This window comes from Cibotium barometz, chromosome 59 (genome assembly GCF_041138505.1).
Source record: "Cibotium barometz isolate CiBa-2024 chromosome 59, ASM4113850v1, whole genome shotgun sequence".
NCBI lineage: Eukaryota > Viridiplantae > Streptophyta > Polypodiopsida > Cyatheales > Cibotiaceae > Cibotium > Cibotium barometz.
The window spans coordinates 11097628-11119693 of NC_141104.1; the positions used below are offsets into that span (position 1 = coordinate 11097628).

The 22066-nt window shown below is 38.6% G+C and overlaps 1 protein-coding gene across 1 annotated transcript; it reads left to right on the forward strand.

Annotated features, from left to right (window-relative positions):
• The first annotated feature begins 259 nt into the window (after positions 1-259).
• Positions 260-3148, forward strand: LOC147605481 (uncharacterized). Its single transcript, XM_086793221.1, has one exon. It carries the CDS (start codon positions 447-449, stop codon positions 3006-3008), a length of 2562 nt encoding a protein of 853 aa, XP_086649347.1. The 5' UTR covers positions 260-446; the 3' UTR covers positions 3009-3148.
• The last annotated feature ends 18918 nt before the right edge of the window (positions 3149-22066 follow it).

Below are 22066 nucleotides of genomic sequence, written 5' to 3' on the forward strand. Positions count from 1 at the left end.
CTCTCTCTCCATCTCTTAGTCTGTGTGTGTGTATGTGTATGTGGATATGGATATGTATGTGTATGTGTATGTATGTATATCCTATACGTGCGTAGTTATGTAACCTCCATCTTCTTTGCTTCTCCCTGTCGTATACCTTTTCAAAACATGGGCTTGCTTATCCCTGCTGTATCAATTTAGATGCTCAATGGCTTGCCTTTACGCTTCTCTTTTAATACTCCCATAGAGTACTTTTTTTTTAACCCATGCAATTAATCTTTAACACTGTCCCTTTCTTCTAGTAGCCTAGTGATTACTCAATGAGTGCAATTTTGAGCACCTTTGCTTTAGCAGGTGAATCAAACAATTGAATGAACAAAAGAATGGCTGTAAAGGCATGTGTATTACAAGGCAAAAAGGGGCTAGAATCATACATATATATGGGTTAATAATTGGATTATTTTGGCATGCCAATTAGGGTTAAGATGGATAGCTTGATTAATGGAGAAGAGGGTGCTGCAATTATGAGTAATGGGATGCAGAAAAGCATTGGATCATCGTTATGTGAAGTTTCAGGGATTGGCTTCTACTCAAAGCAAGATAATTCTTCTGCAGTATTAGATGCTAAGCAATTAGGAGAAGATAAACAAGAACAAGACAGTATAATCCCATACGGCACGCCCACGTATAAGTCGAGTAGCGCCGGCGCTAGCGTGCGTGGTACGCTTCCTCCTGCAGTATTGCTTCAACTGACTGCAAACCCATCATCAAGTGTGCAGGTTGAGATGCAGCTGGCAGGCATGCTATCAAACCCTAATATTACTGTTGGTGAAAGCTCCCCATCTTGTAACCCTAAACCCAATATCAATGCAAGCTCCCCACCTTGTTACCCCATCCCTAATATCAATGAAAGCTCCCCATCTTTTAACCCTAACCCTAATAGCCCCCCTGCATCACAGCTAGCTATAGTTGTAGCAGAAGGCGCCCAGCAGCGCCTTATATCTTCTCATTCTTGTAAATACTGCAGCAAAACCTTCACCTCTGGCAGAGCCCTAGGTGGCCACATGCGTGCACATGGATCCTTCTCTGTTCATTGGGAAGAGGTCGCCACTGTAGATATGGCTAATGATCACCAGGATATTAACAGAAAGATTATCACTGTTCATCACCAGCTCACCTCTGATCCTTCCATCGATATCTCTGATACGTCACAGCTTAATGACGAACAGCTACAGCAAGAAGGCACTAACTGCAGATTAGCAATTAACTACCAATCTGGACAAGACAGCCAAGTAGGAGAAGAAGATGATGAAGAATTAGGGCACAACCAGCAGTTGATCTATGCCCTCCGGCGCAACCCTAAAAGAAGCAGGCGTTTCTCTGATCAAGATTACAGTAGCGAGGAGGAGAATATGGTAATTAACAACAATAATGATAATACTGATTTGTCTCCTCCTGATTATGCAGAAGGATTAATGTCAGTTAGTTGTAAGAAACCCATGTTTAGCAATTTGCAAGAGAAAGCAGTTCCTGCAGTGTGTTCTGAATGTGGGAAGGATTTCAATTCATGGAAAGCACTGTTTGGTCACATGAGATGCCATCCAGAGAGAGAGTGGAGGGGAATTCAGCCACCTGCTGAGTACCGCAGCATGAGAGCGAACAGAGACGCCATAGCCACCACCACTATGGAGCTTAATAGCTACCATGCCAGGCCTGTACAATCCAGTAATTATGCATTAATGAGAAGGAAGAAGCTAATCAATCACTTCAAATCTAGCCAGATCTACCACACTAATGATGATAATCATCTGGTTAGTGAAACAAAGGAAGGTGGATTATCAGCTAATACAGTGGCAGATTGCTTCAAAGGGGAGCTTCGATGGAGTGCTAAGGAGGTAATGCTGGAAGAGGAGGAGGAAAGTGAGACAGAAAGCATTGAAGCAGCCTACATCAGCAACAAAGACAACGAAGAAGCGCCCAATTCATCTTTCTTACACAGAGGCAAACGCTCTAGAAGATCTCATTTCACTGTTAAATCTCTTAAAGCCGTTGAATTGGCAGAATTATCTCCAACTAAGGCGGCGGCGAGCCACCCATCACCTCAAATGATAAAGCAAGAAGAGTTGGAGATGGCCGACTGCCTGGTGATGCTCGCTTTAGCAGGATCAGTCGCTGAGCAGCAAGAAGGGGAAACCACTGATGATGATGATGGTGAAGAGTCGGGGCTAAATTGGAGCAGCAAATTAGCAGAGGAGGAGGAGCACTACTTTGGCGGCGACGCCAAGTCATCTGGCGGCGCCGCCAGCGCCACCAAATTTGAGTGCGCCACATGCAAACGCAGCTTTAAAACCCACCAGGCTTTGGGTGGCCACCGCGCCAGCCATAAGAAGGTCAAGGGCTGCTTCGCCAAAACCACCTCCGATTTCGAGGCATGCACCTCAAACCTGGCGGCCACCATCATTGACACTACCCACCATCGCCACCAACAACTGCTGCTGGAGGAGAGCGACGCTGCTTCAAGCAAGCTGAGACACCTCCAAAATAGTAAGTGCCACCAATGCTCAATTTGTCTTCGTGTTTTCTCTAGTGGGCAGGCACTGGGCGGCCACAAGAGGTGCCATTGGGCGGCGGACAAGGTGCTGGCGTTGTCGGAGATCACAGCGTCGCATACCACCATGTCCACTCTGGCATGTGTGGCGGCGGCGCCACCGCTAACGAAGTCTACATTCTTCACAAGGCCGCCGGAAGACAAGCAGCTCCTCCTTGACCTCAACCTCCCAGCGCCCCTTGAGGAGGAGGACCGGGAGCACCACCATGCATCAAATGCTCAAGCCACCTTCACGACAGCTCCCAGCCACAAGGGAGATGTGCAGCAGCTCGACGCCAAGACTGCCATAGGAAGCTTTCTTTCCCTTGGTCATGGAGATGCGCCGGCCACAAACCAGCAGACCGAGGCAGATTCCGCCCCTTCCAAGGCCCTGTCCTCCTCCCTAGCACCTCCGATATCTGCTCCTTGCATCCCTGTGTGAGATTGGCTCTCTCATATGCTTCATTTGTGTATACTACATTGTAAAGATCCTCTGATGTGGATGCAGGTTGTCATGACCCACATTAATCACATATGACACATAGCCAATTCATCAAAATTTCTCACAAATAAGATTGTGTTATCCACACACATGTTTTAATTGGTTTCAATTAAACTTCATAATGGAACATTTAGCACTCTCACTTATTTGCTAGTATCAATATAAGCAAGCTCTCTCTCTCTCTCTCTCTCTCTCTCTCTCTCTCTCTCTCTCTCTCTCTCTCGTGCAATGTTGTAAGATCCCCAATTTAAGTGGATTTTAATCTAAATTTTAGCACGCGAAGTTTAATGAAAAGATTTATATAGCAATAAATAAAGAGGCCTAATGATTGCTCCAACCTCTCGGAAAAAAAACATATATGTTTATAAGTATTATACATGGAATTTTTGCTAGAGTTATTTGATTTTGAAACTAGAATTGGTTGTGTTCATAGTATGTCAAGAGACATCAAACATAGCATTTACTAAGTTTGATGAAATTCTGTGACGTACATGAGTCGTTCATGATAGCACATAAATAAGGCAACATCAATACAATAGCTCCCATGGCTATAACCCTAGTAGTTCAAGTTAAAAGAGAGGTCATATGTTAACTTTGTTGTAGAAAACCACCTCCTCCCTCCCAACAAGCCGTTGACATGGCTCATTTGGATGAGGCCACACAGCACATGAGCATGGCCACATGCCACGGTCATGTGGATGGGCATATGAAGATGAGACAAATTGCAAGAGGGTATAAAGGTTGGCCATGCTTAGGTGCCATGGTCATGTGAACATGCATATGAAGTTGAGGAGACAAGTGCAACATGGTATGAAGGTTAAATGCTTGAAAGAGAGTACAAGAATGGACCTATTGAGCATGGTCAATGAGAAAACATGAAGGTGAAGGAGACTAATTAGTGACATAATGAGGAGGGGATGGGTGGCACTTGAGAATCCTTCCCCCTCCTCACCTTAATATAACTAGGGCCAAGCCACAAGAAAATTGGTGGAGAATGAAGTATCCAAATGGAGTTAAAGAGAGATTTGATCTTAGCACTTATTTCAAAGAGAGATAAAAGATGTTGATTGACATCATTAAGTTCTAAGTAAATTATTGTGCGAGTGTTGTTTGGGTAGCAGAGGTATTACTAGTCCATTGCTAAGAAGACAAGAGGTCAAGCTTGGAAAAGCATTGATGCTTATCATCATCATGGTAGTTGTGGACACTGCATTTTGACTTTCACATTTTGAAGATAAAAAAATAATTAACTTTAGTTTGCTAACTCTAAGGTCTTTAAAGCCTTCCACATTGAAGGTCTAAAAAAGATTACTATGGTATATAATAATTGATTAATGAATAAATGAGTTGAGGAATCCATTCACATGGAATCAACTTTGGGGTGAAGTCATGCCCTTGTTACAATGATATCAAAGCCATAACTACATGCGCATACAAATCGAGTTGGCATTGATTATGCATGCTATGCAAAATTTCACAACCTCATGTGGAGTTTGATCAATGATTGTTTAAAGGCATGTGTGGGTCGTGTGTAGCTTTTAAGGTAGGTGGCATCAAATTTTAACGAGATTATCAATCATTATTATCTCGAGATAGTGACCAAAAGGATTGCCTTGGAAATTGCAAATGTCAAATGATTTCTTGGAGTAGAGTCTAGAACTTAAAGACGCACATTGTAGAGTATGACCTGGTACTAAAGCAAGCTTGCCTCGACTTTCAAGCAAGATTGCCACCCCAAAGAGTATGCATGGGCTCTGGTGTGTATGCAAGTTCTTTATTGGCATGACTTGTGTACTTATGATCCCATGATCAATGAAAGAAGGTAGCATGATATATGAGGAATTACACTCCACATAGAGTTATGTTGGTGGCATCAGATGTAGATCATGGAGGTGGCTGAAACATCTTGGTTTTATGTATGTAGGTTCAAGCAAAGAACATATATAACCAAAAATGAGAAGAAGACACATTTATTCTCAAAGCAAGATCCCTAAGATGTGGCCCTATCATTAAGTGGGCTCTTGTTTTAAGGGAAGCCAATGAGATGTCTCATTTAAATGCGGTCATTTAAATGAGATGTCTCATTTAAATGCGGTCATGTGGCACATGCACGATTAGGTGGCATGCACATGTGGATAACATTACAATATAAAGATCGGATGTTTATAAGTAAGAATGAAATGGACCTATTGGGGATACTCAATGACCAAGTGTGAAGGTTGACCTAGTGCCATAGGTGAGGAGATTAAGGAGTGATTAATTAAAATGTAATTAAAGTTTAAGTATTGTGAAGAGGGGTGACACTTGAGAATTGACACTTAAGAATCACAACCCCTCCGAGGCTCCCCATCATTGTTGGTAATATAGTATCCATAAGGAGTTTAAGAGAGATCAAAGATGTTAATTGCTTGTTAATAAAGAGAGGAAGGAGTATTATAATTTCTATCTTGCTTTAAGTTTGTGATGCAGTGGATCTTGTAGAGGTGAAGAAAATGCGACACTATATAGAGAGGAGCACTACCCTTCCAAGTAGAAGGTTAATAGAAGATACCATAGCTATGTGCGCTATTGTGTGCAAAAGGAGCTCGGGAATGAAGAGAAGGATCACCACGATTGCATTATAAGTAGACTGTGAGAGTGGTATTTGGCTATCAGAAGTATTATTAATCCACCACTAAGAAGAAGAGATGACATTAAAGCTTGGATTAAGAGCATTGACTTTCCATCATTAAGAAGAAGAGATGCAAGAGCTCGGGAATGAAGAGAAGGATCACCACGATTGCGTTATAAGTAGACTGTGAGAGTGGTATTTGGCTATCAGAAGTATTATTAATCCACCACTAAGAAGAAGAGATGACATTAAAGCTTGGATTAAGAGCATTGACTTTCCATCATTAGATTAAAATACTAAGAGCTATATATAATAGCAAATACACATGCATGCTATATTTCTAATGTGTAGTTCATAGCACACATAAGTGTACATGTAAATGTGCTATTTTGTCTATTCTTATGCCATATAGCAGAGGGACATGTAAGTGTTTGTGGACTAACTATATAGCATACACATAGCTGTATAGTAGAGACAGAACTATATAGCATAGACAAGGTATTATTAAATATTAATAGCTATATAGCACATACATATACATGCTATATTTTTGAGGTGTATTTCATATCACATATAATTATCTATTACTATGTTATTAATATATACAATTGTGCTACATAGCATAGATAATGCCGCACAGGTTGAGTTATTGTGCTAATAATATTTACAGTTGTGCAATATAGCATAGACTGAGTTACTATGCTATTAATATTTATAGTTGTGCAATATAGCATAGACCGAGTTACTGTGCCATGAATATATATAGTTGTGCAATATAGAACAAATAATGCCATATAGCACATACTAAGTTATTAGCTCATTATTAGTAGTAATTATAAGTTATAACACCTATATATTCATAGTCAATATGCTATATAGTTAGTTTGTGTACTGTATAGCCTAGAGAGCTTCAACAGCATAGCTATATATAGGAGACTATCTCTACTATATATCACAAAAACATAGACACCATAAAGGTTGTGCAATGAAGCAAATATGCATGCTGTATGTATTATGTGTAGTTCATAGCATGTATTAGCAAAATTGTATGCGCTATATGGCACAGAGACATGCACCAATAGCACTATTCCTCAATGCTATATAGCACCAACAATGCTATATATGACAGATAGAGCTAGATAGCAGAAGAAGAGCTTGATAGATCATAGGCAATACTATGTGGTATGTACAGTATAGGCAATACTATGTAGTATGTGATAGATCATAACACTGACGATATGGTTTGAGATGTGTTTATACCTGATATTCATCAGGTATAAACACATAGTATAGGCAATACTATGTGGTATGTGATAGATCATAACACTGACGATATGGTTTGAGATGTGTTTATACCTGATATTCATCAAGTAAGTGCACTGGATGCTCGATGTATTGCTTGTAGCAAAGTCACTTCTGACAGATGTCTTTCTTATTTGGAGACACCCTGGTGTGCTTTGTCTAGAATCAGACAACTATCTCCTTCACTTCATGAGATAAAGTGCCTAGAAGTGGACTTTGTCTTACATAAGTCCGATGCCAACATGCTTGAAGATGTAGCATCACTCTTAACTCTACCCAAAGTAGAATAAATATTCCTTGGATGAATATTAAGAAGTCTTGCAACTTGAGAAAGACCAAGTTCTCTCCCAGGGGTCTCATTAACATGCATTAACCCATTGATAAGCATGCTTAGTGCACTGAGTTTCAAGAAAATCTCTTCATTAGATTTTGGATTCTTAAACACATGTTAGGAGCTTCTATATGCAGAAACAAGGCCCATAGACTCTAAAAGTATATCATTTGTGCATTGCAAAATGCGCTCATCATTTAGAATTTCCTCCATTATTTCATTCTTGTCATCCTTCCCATTATGACTCAACTTTGTCAAAATGTTCTCTCAACAGTATGCCTCTTCCTTTCTTCAATGTCTTCTCCTTGAATGTCTTTATCTTCAGTACTTCTAATTTCTACTTGTTTCTGTTTGCAACATCACTATCCATACTCTTGCTTGACATGTACTTCATCCTTCCTCAGTGAGCTAACTTCGTCCTCATTAAGATATTTCTTTCTTTTGGAATTCACCTGTGCTTGCACAAGGGTTGCCTCAAAGACCTGTGTTCCCATGCGGCTCAGTAGAACATCCTTCCCTGACCAATGGCTAATTTGGAAAGTGTCCAAAAATGTGTCCTTGTGAATAATTATCCAATTCTTGTTCTAGTAAATGAAGTTGCTTCAATAGCATGGATATGTTGTGAATAATCAACTTCCATAATGTACATCCCTTTTTGTGAGTTGTTAGCTTCCACTGAATGTAGTCCTTCCATAGATGAAACTAAATGAAAGAGAGAGAGAGAGAGAGAGAGAGAGAGAGAGAGAGAGAGTCCGGTAACCACTTCTCAAAGTGGTGGAGTAGTGAGACCGCATTAGGGAAAATGTGGACTCATTTTTGGGCCCTCTAAGAAATGCCAAGTCATCATTCTATTACGAAAAGGGGGATCACTGGATAACTCTATCCATAGTACCTCAAAACTATATCATGTAACATATCATTGGAAAGATCTTGATGAGAGGATTCTAACGCACCAACCTCCGACAAATTTGGAGTTTTTATGCTCAAGTTATGGCCTCCCCATCAAAAAGTAACCTCAAAAGTTCCGTAAAACGGAAGCCTCACCCTCATTGGTCCTTATGGAATATTCCCTAGAATCTCAAAGAGCTTAAAAGGCCCAAAAGTGAGTCCAAATTTTCCCTAATGGTTTCAGTTCATTTCTTTTTCCCCATTTTTCTTTGACTTTACTACTTTTTCAAGTCCTTTGTGACACACTAATATTTTAACTATGTTTCTAGTGATAGCACCACCATTCCATGCTTTCACCCTTATACATAAGTGATTGCTTTATGACATTCAAATAGAAGTCTCTTGCTTTATAGTAATCATGCATGTTATATGGTGATAAGACCTATGCATAGGCCTTATTTGTTATGGCATAAGACCTATGAAAAATGCAAAGGCCTTCTTGTGTGTGCCGCATAGACTTATATATTTATGCATTTAGGATTATGCATGCATTCATAGGCAAGCTTCTTATTCATAGATGTTCCATATCCTTTTCTAATAATGCCTTTTGTTTTTTCTAATGAGTTAGCCTTATGTGCAATGCACCTTTTGTGGATTTGTGAACCACATATTATAAGTTTTTAAGAGATCATTGGAACTCTAATTATGGATAAATTCAAGAGTAAGAAAGTACACTTAAAGTCCTTATATCATCAATTATTAACTAAAATATTTATTGGTTATGAAGGGTCCTAGTATGTACATACTAGCCTACAATCTACTTGGTGTTTCCTACATGAGATTTCCATTTAGGAGATATAATTTTTATATAGGAAAATGTCAAAAATGTTGAGCATACACCACTACAACCATTATAGCCATGCCAATACTTCATACAATTAACAACCCCGTCGGCTTGAGACAATCTTCCCAGCAACCAATCCCCCCAATACCCATGTAACCCAAAAAAACACTTCATAAAAATGAAGAACATTGTAAATATTGAGAAACAGTATTTAAATGGATAAAGATCTCAAATGTTGTGCTTATTTATAGTACAATAAATGTGAAAAAAGGTGAGATAAAATGTGGAAACTAAGTGTGTATGTATCACACACATTACCAAAAAGTGATGCCATGGAAAGCGCACAATTAGAGTAATTTTCTCAAAATAAAAGCACATTAAGGATGGGTGAAACTACTAACAAGTGTTTTATAAATGAGGCAACCATCATGCCTGCTTGCTTGAGGCACACACAAAAGCATCTTCAATACATGAAAACCACGATGAATGAGCATCAATGCTCTTAATCCAAGCTTTAATGGCCTCTCTTCTTCTTACTAATGGACCATCAATGCTCTTAATCCAAGCTTTAATGGCATCTCTTCTCTGTGCTATATAATTAGTGCACAAATATTCAAAAATATATCTAACTTACTCTATCTCTACTATATAGCACAATCTATGATATATAGCTATGTGTGTCTTCTTATGCTTTGTATATATGGATAGTTATCTTTCTGCAGTTCATACCTATGAATAAATTTGTGAGGTATTTTTAATGATTTTGTTTGTGTCTTTTAAATCTATGATTATAAGTTTTTTACTGGACTCTTGGCTTTTTCAAACAGAGTATTTTTTGAAGTTTAGAGACACCCACCCACGTGTGCAAATTGGGCAAAGGTCCTTTGAGAAGCTCAAGCCGTGGTTTGTACGAAAGTTGAAAGATCGGAACACATGTTGTTGTGTGTACCACATACAACTAATGTTTTTAAAAGATGCATTTAATATTATGTGTTCAGATGCTTTTGGTTTTCATGGGAATTCATGTACATGTGAGTGTAATGCATGGTAAATCATCTGTGGTTGTGGGGCCAAATTTCTTGCTGTTGAGCACTCTTTCTCATGGATCACATAGTTGTGTGTGTATGTACAAAGGAGCGAGATTCAAGATTTCACCAATACAAGTGTCTTATGGGCAAGTGAGATGAATGTGGTGTGAAAAAGCTTTGCTTCAATCCATGCAAATAAGAGGACACAACAAAGACAGTTCCAGTTCAACTCTTTGAGGACATTCAAGTTCCAAACAAGCATGGTCAAAGTAAACGAAAAGTGTTGTTCCTCAATCATGTGGCTTTTAGTCAGCTGATGAAGATAATACAAGACCGCATCATCAAGCACAATTTCATTTATATATGGTAGGTCGATCAATACAGAGAGTGTTTAAAGATCTTTCCTTTAGATGTCATTGTATCAGTACCTCGAGGGGTGCACTATGAAGAAATCCTATGTATCACATGCATTCAAGGAGAATTAAAAAAACCCCTTACACTTAAATAATTTTGTGAATAAATGACCCCTTTTTCTTCATAAACTCACGGTTTTTTTTTTCAAAATTGGTAAAAACACCCCCTCCTATAAATTTAATTATGTAACTCTTTTGAATAATATACCACTCTTGATGAACTCATGTGCTACACTTAAATATTTTTAGGTGAACGTCCCAATATCAAAAGTTGATTTTTCTGAGAACTACTCATTCAAAGAGAAAAATGAGATACAATCCATGCATTGGCATACAAATGAGTGTACAATTCTTGTTCATATTACGTATCGGCAGTAATGGCCTCAGGAGAGACACTGTCTCTATAGCTCTATCTGAAGCACACCACTGTGAGAGGAGTCTATCACAAACAACACTCCCTAGCAAAAAAACAATAAAGAGAATGTGGGGGAGAGGGAGAGCTTCAAACCCTAGCAAGCAAACACACACACACAAGCGAGAGCAAGACACAAGAGAGAGATGGATAGCTGAATTTTCTTCTAACTTCTTCTTCTTTACTCAACCAACATAACATAAAGATAAGAGTACACACTATATGGGTTAGTACTCAACTACTACAACATACAAGGGTCGGTCCATAATGTGAACCCGACTAAAGGAGTTGGCGCTATAACTATGCCAGTCTCTAGTAATCCAAAATGGCTGTCGCACAGCCTATCATCCCACTAGCCGCAAATCACCCATAATTTCACCAACCATGCCAGTGGTGTAGATGCAGAAGCTATCACCCAAGCGGATCATCAATGTCCATCGTAGCACTAGTTGAGGTCAATATCTCAACACTCCCCCTCGATCTCAACTCCACACACTACACTCCAAGTAAGTTTCTAAACCTATGGAGCTTCTCTGTGACCAATGCCTTCGTGAATATGTCAGCCACCTAATCCTCGGTAATGACATATACCAGATCTACATCTCTTACTAGAACCTTATCTCTCACAAAGTGGCAATGCACCTCAATGTGCTTCATTCTAGCATGATATATTGGGTTAATGGCCAACTGTATACTGCTCATGTTGAGATACCACAGCTCACCCAAATCCTTCATCTCAAACTTGTGCTGAAAAAGCATCCTGACATCGTGTATGTCTGCATTACTATCACCAGTGTGACAATCAAGTCATCCACATAGATGACTAATAGCATGATCTCTCTGTCCTTTTAACATATAGTGAAAAATCTGCATTAGATATTTGAAATCCAATGGTAATAAGATACTCCCCGATCTTGTTTGACCATGCTCTGGGTGCCTGTTTCAAGCCATATAAGGCTTTGCATAACCTATATACAAGGCCTCCCCCTTAGCTAGTTGTAGCTCCTGAAGGTCCAACATCCTTTCTTCATACTCATCTCTATTCCTCTCTTGATGTTTCAGCATAAATTGAAGACTAGGGATTTCCACTTCAGTAGGCATCAAAGCTTGTTTTCCAAAAGCCAAGTGATAGGGAGAAAATCAGTTGCTGTCTTCATGGTTGTTCGGGAAGCCCATAAAACAAATGATACATGTAAGTCTAACTACTTAGGATGCTCTTCAAGACACTTTGTCAGCATAGTACAGAACTCCCCATTAAACCTCTCATGTCAGACCCCTCTGTCCCCTCCAGTGCACCGCACTCCCGGTTGCTAGCAGCAGCGGAAGTAGCTTCCTCTTGCGCGGGGCAGGGTTTCCCACTCAGGGCCTTGCCCTCGAATGTCCGGACACGAGACTAATCTGGTGGTCATTCCGAAACCAAAACCGGGAGAATTTCTCTTGCCCGAAAAACGAGGACGATTCCACCTTTTTTATTTTCTTAATGAATTTTCTAACAGGTCGAGAGACTAAACTATCCTTCATCAGATTGAACCAGATAGAAGGAAAACTATCACTAACTTAATTTTAAGAAATCAACGCTTTTTTCCTGACCAAAATCAGGCACAGTCGTCGATCTAATCATTTGAGAAAATCAACGCTTTTTTCTTAACCGAAGTCAAGCACAGCCATTGATCTACTCATTTAAGAAATTCTTTAGGGTTTTATTTAACTACTCAAATTCTAAGAGTATTCCTATTATTTCAATTTAATTATTAAAACTCCACTAATTCTAGCTTAACCCCATCCAGTCCATGGGTTAGGCACCACCCAACCACTGGAATCGGTAGAACTAGACAATTACTCACCCACCCATAATTGAATGCCTTTCTTAACTTTTGCTTTCGAATACAGATACACACACACTCCTCTTTAAAACTTTAATATATAAAATAATCTATTGACAAACAGTTATTGGTTTATAGATATCATAACTCAAAATTTCCATCCAGTCCCTTGTTTCTCAAAAAAATAGTATCACTCTGGACTCTCGATTGAGACCAGCTCGTCAGCAAACGAGATCCAGTAACAGATTACAATAATCATTTCGTCCATCATACATATCTTCCACGACATACGCATGGGTGTCCTAGGCACTGCGAGCCCGTGCATCGCCTGGTCAAAATGCTCTAGGATCCTCCTTAGGTGTCCTGGCACTTCACTCAAGGCTTCACTCAGGGACCGCTTCGTCGGCCCTCGCCCATCGTACCGAAAGCTCACCATTTTTCAACCATACCAAGGCTGGTCAAGACCTGGGTAGGCTTTGCCATGTGAGCTGTCCTTTGAACACTCCCCACCAGCTATTGCAACTGAACTTCCCTTAGAAAAACATATACCAAATGCTCCCTCCACCAGCATTCTGGCGTAAGACAGCCCTTTAAGAAAACAAGGTTTCTATGCAAGTTTTCAGTTTGATTTTCTTTTGAATACAATGAGTATTTCTTGAATCAGTATCCCCAAAACTTCTTGGAACGGAATTCTAAATTTCATACCAGAATTCCTTTCTGTAACCTTGATCCACAGATAAATTTGAAGGGTCTCAAACTTAGTTTTAGATTTGGCGAGAGTTTTGAGTGTATTTTTCTAAACTGGTCATATCTTCTTTCCTCGAGACAGACAAAAGTGTTTGGTCTTGGTCATAGTCTGATTCAAGGTTCGAGTTGGATAAGATTTTTCCTGAACTATCTTTCTCAAAAAGGTTTGATAATTCAGTTACTATTTTACGGAATTTCTTTCTTTGAATATACACTTAAGTGATTTATAAATTAGTTATGAATTCCAATGAGGAATAAATTAACCATTTATCTGATTTGTAAATTAGTTACAAATTCCAATGAGGAATAAATTAATCATTTGATCTCGATAAGTTTCTTGAATTTTCTTTTTACAATTCGTGTGAATATAAAACGATAGAAATTTCTCTCTTAGAGTATTTAATTATTCATTTATCAATTACTTATAGAATTTAAACATAGAATTTAAGAGAATTCTAATTTTGATATAAAAATTTGTTATGCATCTATTTATGCATAAAAATCAACTTCAATGGAAATAACACTTTATTAAAAAAAATCCTTTTATGCATCTATTTATGCATAGAATCAAATTTAATAGGAATAACACTTTTAAAATAAAAAGAATTTCTTTATGCATCTATTTATGCATAAAAATCAATTTTTATAAGAATAACGCTTTTATAATAAAAAAATTTCTTTATGCATCTTTCTATGCATAAAAATTAAAATTTAATAAGAATAACACTTTTATAATTAAAAAAATATCCTTTATGCATCTTTCTATGCATAAAAATCAAATTTAATAAGAATAACACTTTTGTAATAAAAAAAATTCTTTATGCATAAAAATCAAATTTAATAGGAATAACACTTTTGTAATAAAAAATTCCCTTTATGCATCTTTCTATGCATAAAAATCAAATTTAATGAGAGTAACACTTTTATAATAAAAAAATTTCCATTATGCATCTTTCTATGCATAGAAATCAAATTTAATAAGAATAAACTTTTGTAATTAAAAATATTTTCATTATGCATCTTTCGATATATAAAAATCAAATTTAATTAGAATAATACTTTTATAATAAAAAAATTTCCATTATGCATCTTTCTATGCATAGAAATTAAATTTATTAAGAATAACACTTTTATAATAAAAAATTTTTCATTATGCATCTTTCTATGCATAGAAATTAAATTTAATAAGAATAACGCTTTTATAATTAAAAAAAATCCATTATGCATCTTTCTATGCATAGAAATTAATTGAAGAAGAATAACAATTTTATAATAAAAAAAATTTCCATTATGCATCTTTCTATGCATAGAAATCAATTTTAATAATTAATATCAGTGATATCCATGCATATTCATAGGTGAATATGTACATGGAGTAACTAGAATATTTCTTTTAGATGCAAAAATGTTGGGAATTACTCTTTTGGAATAACATAAAAACAACTTTCTTTTCCAAAAAATTATGGAAAATTTTGCCATAACCTCCTTTGTATAGCTAACCATTTCTCATTTTTATCATTCTTTATTTAACTTAAATTAACCCTAATTAGATTCATAGAACTCTAATCTACACAATTTTCTAAATTCAAGAGAGTAAACAATAAGAAGAGTTTAATTAATCCCTTAGTTAATCTTTCTAGGATTGAGAAAGGTTGGAATGTAAAGAAGAGAAGGGGGTGGCCTTTTTATCAAAGGCATAGCATTTGAATTTAATTCAAACATTTGCAAAACATAAAATTTAAGAAAACCATAGATTTTTTATTAAACAAGTAAGAAAATTTGCTTACATGGAGCTTGTAAGCTCTCCTTTAGCTTGAGGGATTGAGGGTTCTACTCTTGTTTGAAGCAAGAGTGGCCACCAATTCACTTTGGAGAGGATTAGGCCAAAAACAATTGAATTATTAATAAAAAATTCAATGTAAATGGCTCAGGGCAGGAGTAGAGTAACAGTGCATAAACACCATTAAGCTTTTACAAAGGTGGAGGCTTCTATTTATGAGAAAAAGTGAGCCTCTAACCAAGCAAACTGATTCTAGAATTTTCCAGATCAATTTGGTCAAATTTTGACCATTTTTGGATCGGTTCAGCTTACTTTTTGGATCTAGTTTTGAAATAGGAGAGAGGAGAGATGAAAATATCTCATTTTATTGATTAAAAATTGGAGGCAATGATGAGAAAAAGGCACCTACTTCATGAGGGGAGATCTCCACTCTCAGGTGTCAAAATTCAGTTTTTTAATTATTTTCTTTGGTCCTTAGTCCACTTTTCAACTTATGTAAGCATTTACTCATTTTGGGGGTTTTTCTTTTATTCTTCAATTTATCTCCTCCCTACATTTGGATTAATCTTATTGGTCCATAGGAACCTTAATCCAAAATTTTTAGAAAATGTTGACCCTTAGCATAAGGTCTTTTGTGCACATTATAATTTATTTCTAATGCACCTTAGGAATTTCTTTTTAGACTTTTGTTTCGAGGGAATTTATTTTAATGAGAAGGGATATTTTTACATCTAAAGATATCTAAAAATTGAATTATCTTTCTCTAGAATATTTTCTCTCTCTAGGCCAAAACAGATAGAAACAAGATCTTTTATTATTCTGAAAAGGGTATTGATTACAAGGGAAGAAACTGGACATCTTGAGGGGATGGAGAGGAATCTTAAATCCTCTTCCACTTGAAAAACGCGAGATGTCCTCATCTCGCAAACTAGGGGTAATTCCGCATCAGTTCGGCTTCTTTCTCCCAGGTGGCGTCTTCAAAAGGATAGAACTTCCATTTGAATAATAATTCTCTCAGAATCCTATTCCTGAGAGCCTTCTCTCGAACATCAAGGATTTCTGCAGGTTCGAGTTCCATCCGTCCTTGGGTTGAAGAAGTTAAGAATTCATCATTAAGGACATGATTCGGGCTCGGTACATACTTCTTAAGAAGGCTGATATGAAATACATTATGCACTTTGAGATGAGGAGGCAGAAGAAGTTCATAGGCTAAATCACCTACTTTTCTTGTAATCAGCCCATAGTATCTAGGGGATAACTTCTTGTACTTCCCAAGAGATAGAGAACTTCTTTTGGGGCGTACTGGAATGAAGACCATGTATGCTTCTTATTTTTGCCTGACCTCTTCTTATCTGCGTACTGCTTCTGTCTATCTTGGGCAGCTTTTATATCCTTGCGGATTGATTGCATCTACTGCTCCATGTCATCACGCATCTCTCTAGACATCTCGACCCTAATCAATGGGTCGGACCAAGTTAATGGTGTTAGGCAGTCTTGTCCATACAGGGCTTTGAAAGGGCTCATCCCAATATTTAGGTGATAAGAAGCATTGTAGGCGAATTCGACTAGGTGTAGATAGCTTAGCCACTTCTTGGGTTCCCTGCCACAACATGACCGAAGTATATCTTCGATTACTTGGTTCACCCTCTCTGTTAATCGGTCGTCTGAGGTGGTAAGCTATGCTGAGATCCAAGAAAGTTCCTACTGCTTTGAAGAATGCAGTCCAAAATCTTGACGTGAATTTGGGATCTCGATCACTTACTATTCTCCTGGTTAGGCCATGCAATCTGAAGATTTTCTTGAGGAACACTCTGGCCACATCCACTGAAGTGTAGGTTTCTTTTACTGGAATTAGATGGGCAACTTTGGTTAGTCTGTCAACTACCACGAAGATGGAGTTGTAACCTGATTGCACTGAAGGTAGTCTAGTAATAAAATCCATACTGATACATTCCCACTTCATCTAGGGGATGTCTAATGGATGTAACTTCCCACGCATTTTTACTCTTTCAGCTTTGACTTTCTAACATATCCGGCATTGACGTACATGATGAAGTACATCCTTTTTTAGTCCAGGCCAAAAGAAGCTTTTCTTTATAGACATGTAGGTCTTGATGAAACCTGGATGTCGTGCTATAAGGCTATCATGGGCTTCATTCAGAATTTGACCCTTAGTTCTCTCATCATTGGGAATGTATAGCCTACTATTATAATACATAATTCCTTCATCCAGGCTATACCCTTGAACTCGGTTCAACTCTTGAGGAGTTTTGCTTTCCTGCATAAGTAGGGTAGCAATAGGGCCAAAGAATCTATCGTGCATGATCTTCTCTCTTGCTTCATTAATCAATGGATTTGACACCACTGTGATTGCAAGCAAGGAGGCTTTTCTGCTGAGGGCATCTGCTTCTACCACATTTTCTTTGCCTGGGTGGTACTTGATTTCAAACTCAAATTCTTGTAGAGTCTGCATCCACCTTCTTTGGCACATGTTGAGATCCTTTTGAGTGAAGATCCACTTTAAGCTCTCATGATCTGTCATCAAAGTGAATCTTTAACCCAGTAGGTAATGTCTCCACAACTTCAGGGCATAGACTACTGAAAGTAGCTCCAAGTCGTTGTAAGATCCCTCACCCCACTGCGCAACGAATTTGGGGGTGCTAGCAGTGGAAGTAGCACTTCTTGCACGGGGCAGGGTCCCACACTACTCGAGGCCTCACCCCACGGATATCCAGACAAGAGACTAATCCATCGGTTCTTCCAAAACCGAACTCAGAAAAACTTCCCTTGCCCGAAAAGCACGGGCGATTCCTCCAGGATAACGTTTCTCTAACGTAGTCAAAAGCTTGAACTAACTGAACTGATCTGACCGAACCCGTATGTCCCATAATCAGATCAGGGAAAAGATTGTACTTGGATCATAGAGACCAACGCTTTTTTCCTCATTGAGAGGCACAGTCATTGATTCTTTTTCATAGAACAATTTTTATCCAAGATTTACCTCATCTATCGTACTATACAGAAATTGAGTCTCGATTTACGGATCCATCAGTCCAGCCTAACCCCATCCAGTCCCATGGGTTCCAACCACTGTAGTGATGGGATCCAATTTGGAATTTGGTTAGGTTTTGTCCCGGGTACCAGGGAAAAGAGTTCTGAGGCCCCCTAGCCGGATATTCATGCAAACATAAAACTAGTCACACCACTTACACACCAAATATGAACTTGCCCTTTTCACAGAGTCACAATCTTTAAAACAATCATTTAATGAAACCATAGTGTTATTGATCTCATAATCCTCTAATGATCCAATTGAATCCTAATTTCCAATTCCTTCCTTCATCGGTGTACCTATGGCATCATTGGCAACAACCAAAACGCTTACCACCTTCACTCAGGGGCCTTTTCAATAGTTCCTAGCTCATAGTACCCGACAATATAATCACATAAAAATATCCATATGGAATCTCCGTTGAAGATCAGCAAGATCAACCAAAAGATCCATATAAAAGAGCCCTGGACTCATCCGTTGAAGACCAGCAAAGTCAATCAACTAGATCCATGCCCGAATTCAGAAAACAACTCTTACTCCTTGTTCTAATATCTTCCCCGACGTACTCATGGGTATCTTTGGCGACCCAGAGCCCGAGCACCGTATGGTCAGCACCCTCTAGGATCCTTCGCAAGTCTCCTAGCGCTTCACTCATAGGCCGCTTCCTTGGTCCCTCATCCACTGTACTGGAAGCTCACCATTTAATCAAACCGAGGCTAGTCAAGACCTCGGCCGTCCTTGCTATGGGAGACGTCCTCCGCCGATGACTCTGCATGAGCAGTTGCAACTTTATTAGATAGGTCTCCACGACCTCATTCACAAGACGGTCAAAATACTTCCCCAGCATTCTTGACATAAAACAGTCATTTAAAAATAGATTTCACAAACAATTACAATTCCAACAATATTTCCATCTTTTCTCATTACTCCGCATCCTTTCACATTAGACCCCATCTTTTTTTATCTTATCATAGCTTTATTTTCATCATCGATCCCTATCACATCACATCATTCTTATATCAAATCACATCCAATCGCATCATCCACACATCAATCCACATCATCCATACATCCATCCACATCAATCTACATCTTTCTCATCATATACACACCAATCCACATCATCCAAATCAATCCACATTATCCACACATCCATCCATAGCTTCCATACATCCATCCACATCAATCCACACGTCAATCCACATCATCCAAACATCCATGCACATCAATCCACATTATCCACTGTAATAAAGTAGGAACTTTATTCAATAGGGTTAATAATGGGACAAGTCCATGTATAAAAGAGGGGACTTGGACCATGGTTGTAACTTTTGATGATCATTTTTAGAAATGGAAACTTATGTTTCTTGGAGCTCATTGCTTCTCTCTTGGCTTGTGGAAGGCTATTTCCATTCTCTTGGTGAGAGACTAAACACACTTAGGCATCATGTTTACATGGTGATTACTCATATTTTTCATGCATTACATCCCTTCATTCCAATTGGTATCAGAGCTCTTGATTTTGATCATGGGCATGCATGGGTTGTTGGGAAAATTTGCTTGAAAATTTGAGTTTCTTTCTTTTTTTTTTTCTCATTTTCTTGTAATCCTTGAGTGATTCTTGACAAATCTTCTCTAATCTTGCTTAATCTCATGGAGATGGTGAGCATTTCATGGAAATTGCTTGAATTTTGAGTGATTTTGGCCAATTTTACCATTTTTGGACCAAATTTTGGGCCTCTGGACCAAAAATTTGGGGCAGTCGGGCCAAAACTTAGGGCAAGTGACTAATTGCAATTAACTTTTCTGCTAATCATGTTTAGTAATCATCTTCTTCTTCCTCAAGCTTTCCATAGCCATGGGATGCTCTTCCTTTATCCGTTTTGATGCCAAACCTTAGGGTTTTTGTAGAGCTCACTGAGATCTATCTTTTGAACCTCTTTACTCACATTTTTTTCTCAAGATTGGAGAGCTTTTGTTCATTCTTCCATGGCTGTGAGAAATCTTGCATTGCTAAGCTCTTACACACTTGATAGGCATCATTGGTAGCTTATTCACTTCATGAGGAAAGCAAGAGAGAGAAAACGGCGGGCTGCAGCAGGCTGCCGCCTCAAAATCGCTGAATTCGTGTGAGGGAGAGCTAGGTGAAGCCTAGCTCTACTACCTCATGAGATGGAAGCCATTCAAGAGGATTCTTAGCCATTGTTTGGAGCACATTTTCAAGCTATGTTCAAGCACATGGGAGGTGTTCTTTGGCTGCAAATTTCAGAGCAAAAAGAGGCTACGTTTTTCTTCAACAAGAGGCTTCTTCAACATTTTCTACCATTGAAGCTTTCCGGATGACATTGGTGAGTGGTTTGATCAATTTCTTGCAAGTTTGAAGCATTTGGTGGAGCTTGGGAATGGATTAGGGTTGGACACATTCAAACTCCCCTAATTTTCAGAAATTAACCATTAAAGCTTGACCATTCACATGCCAATATTGCTTCTCCATGCATTATTGATGGCAATGGTGAAAGGAATTGATTCCACATGAGCTTGGCCAATTCATAGATCACATTTTGGGGGATTTTCTTCATTATGTCTCATTTGGCATGCCATTGATGGAATAGTAAGCTTATGCAATGTTTTTGGAGTCCCTCATGCTCATCTTGATGCCTTATGGACACTATGGATGCTATACATAGCCATGCCAATGCTATGTTTTACACATGGGCATAAGAGAGCATAAGTTTTGGAAGCATGCATTTGTCAATATGATGTGAAAGGGATTGTTGGAATGCAATTGCAAATGCCTTGATTGTGGTTAACAAATGCTTATGCAAATGCCATGGTGAGGGCATTGTGAATTGTTGGTTTGTGTTGGAGCTTTTGGATGATGGATTGAGGCATGAGTCCATGCTTTATTGATGAGTTCTAAATTGTAAAAGGGCATGAGTCATGCTCAATACTTGTAAGCCAACAAACTTGTTCTATCATTTGATATTATCCACATCATTTTGTACCTACACTCACCATTGCTACCACTTCAAGTTTCTATAGAATCTAGCAATGTGTGAGGGTACCTTGGCATTGGTTGGAGAGGCCAAGGGGAGAATGGCTTGAACTCTTTGTGCCGTGATTGCTTGGTAAAGCGGTACAAAGGGGGATTAGGTACACCGGTGTGAAGAAATGGCCTCAACCTTCACCTTGGGGAGGAAAACTCGGTAAAGGGGTGAGAAGAGCTTGGCCGGGAGATCGGCAAGCTTCAACGCGCGTCCTCAACAATCCTCACCATCGACTTTGTGGATGCATTTGGGCAATGGGGCCCCTTTTCCGTCATATTGTGTGGATATTGCAAATGCTTTGATGGACAAAGAGTGCATATGATCTTTCATGACATTGTGGGATACAAAGAGTATTGCATTGTGATTTGAGAAGTTGCATTTTCATTTGAGATTTGGTTCCAATTACAAAGGAGACTCTAGCGGAATTTTTCCAACAAGGGAGCCAAACAAGCTTATTGATTGGAGATTTACCCCATGGATACACTTGAAGAGTTATTCACAACTACCAAGGGGAGAAACACCAATCATTTGTAGCCGGATTGAGCTCTAGGACCGAATTTTGGGAATTTCTGGGATTTTACAAAACCCTAATTCAGTCCTAGGGTTTTTGGGATTAGGTCCGAGTGATTACACGACTCTATTCTACTCCTTGAGAGTTTTCAAATGAGCCATAGAACCCCTTAATCGGATATCACAATCTCGGTCAAAGTAATCATGTTG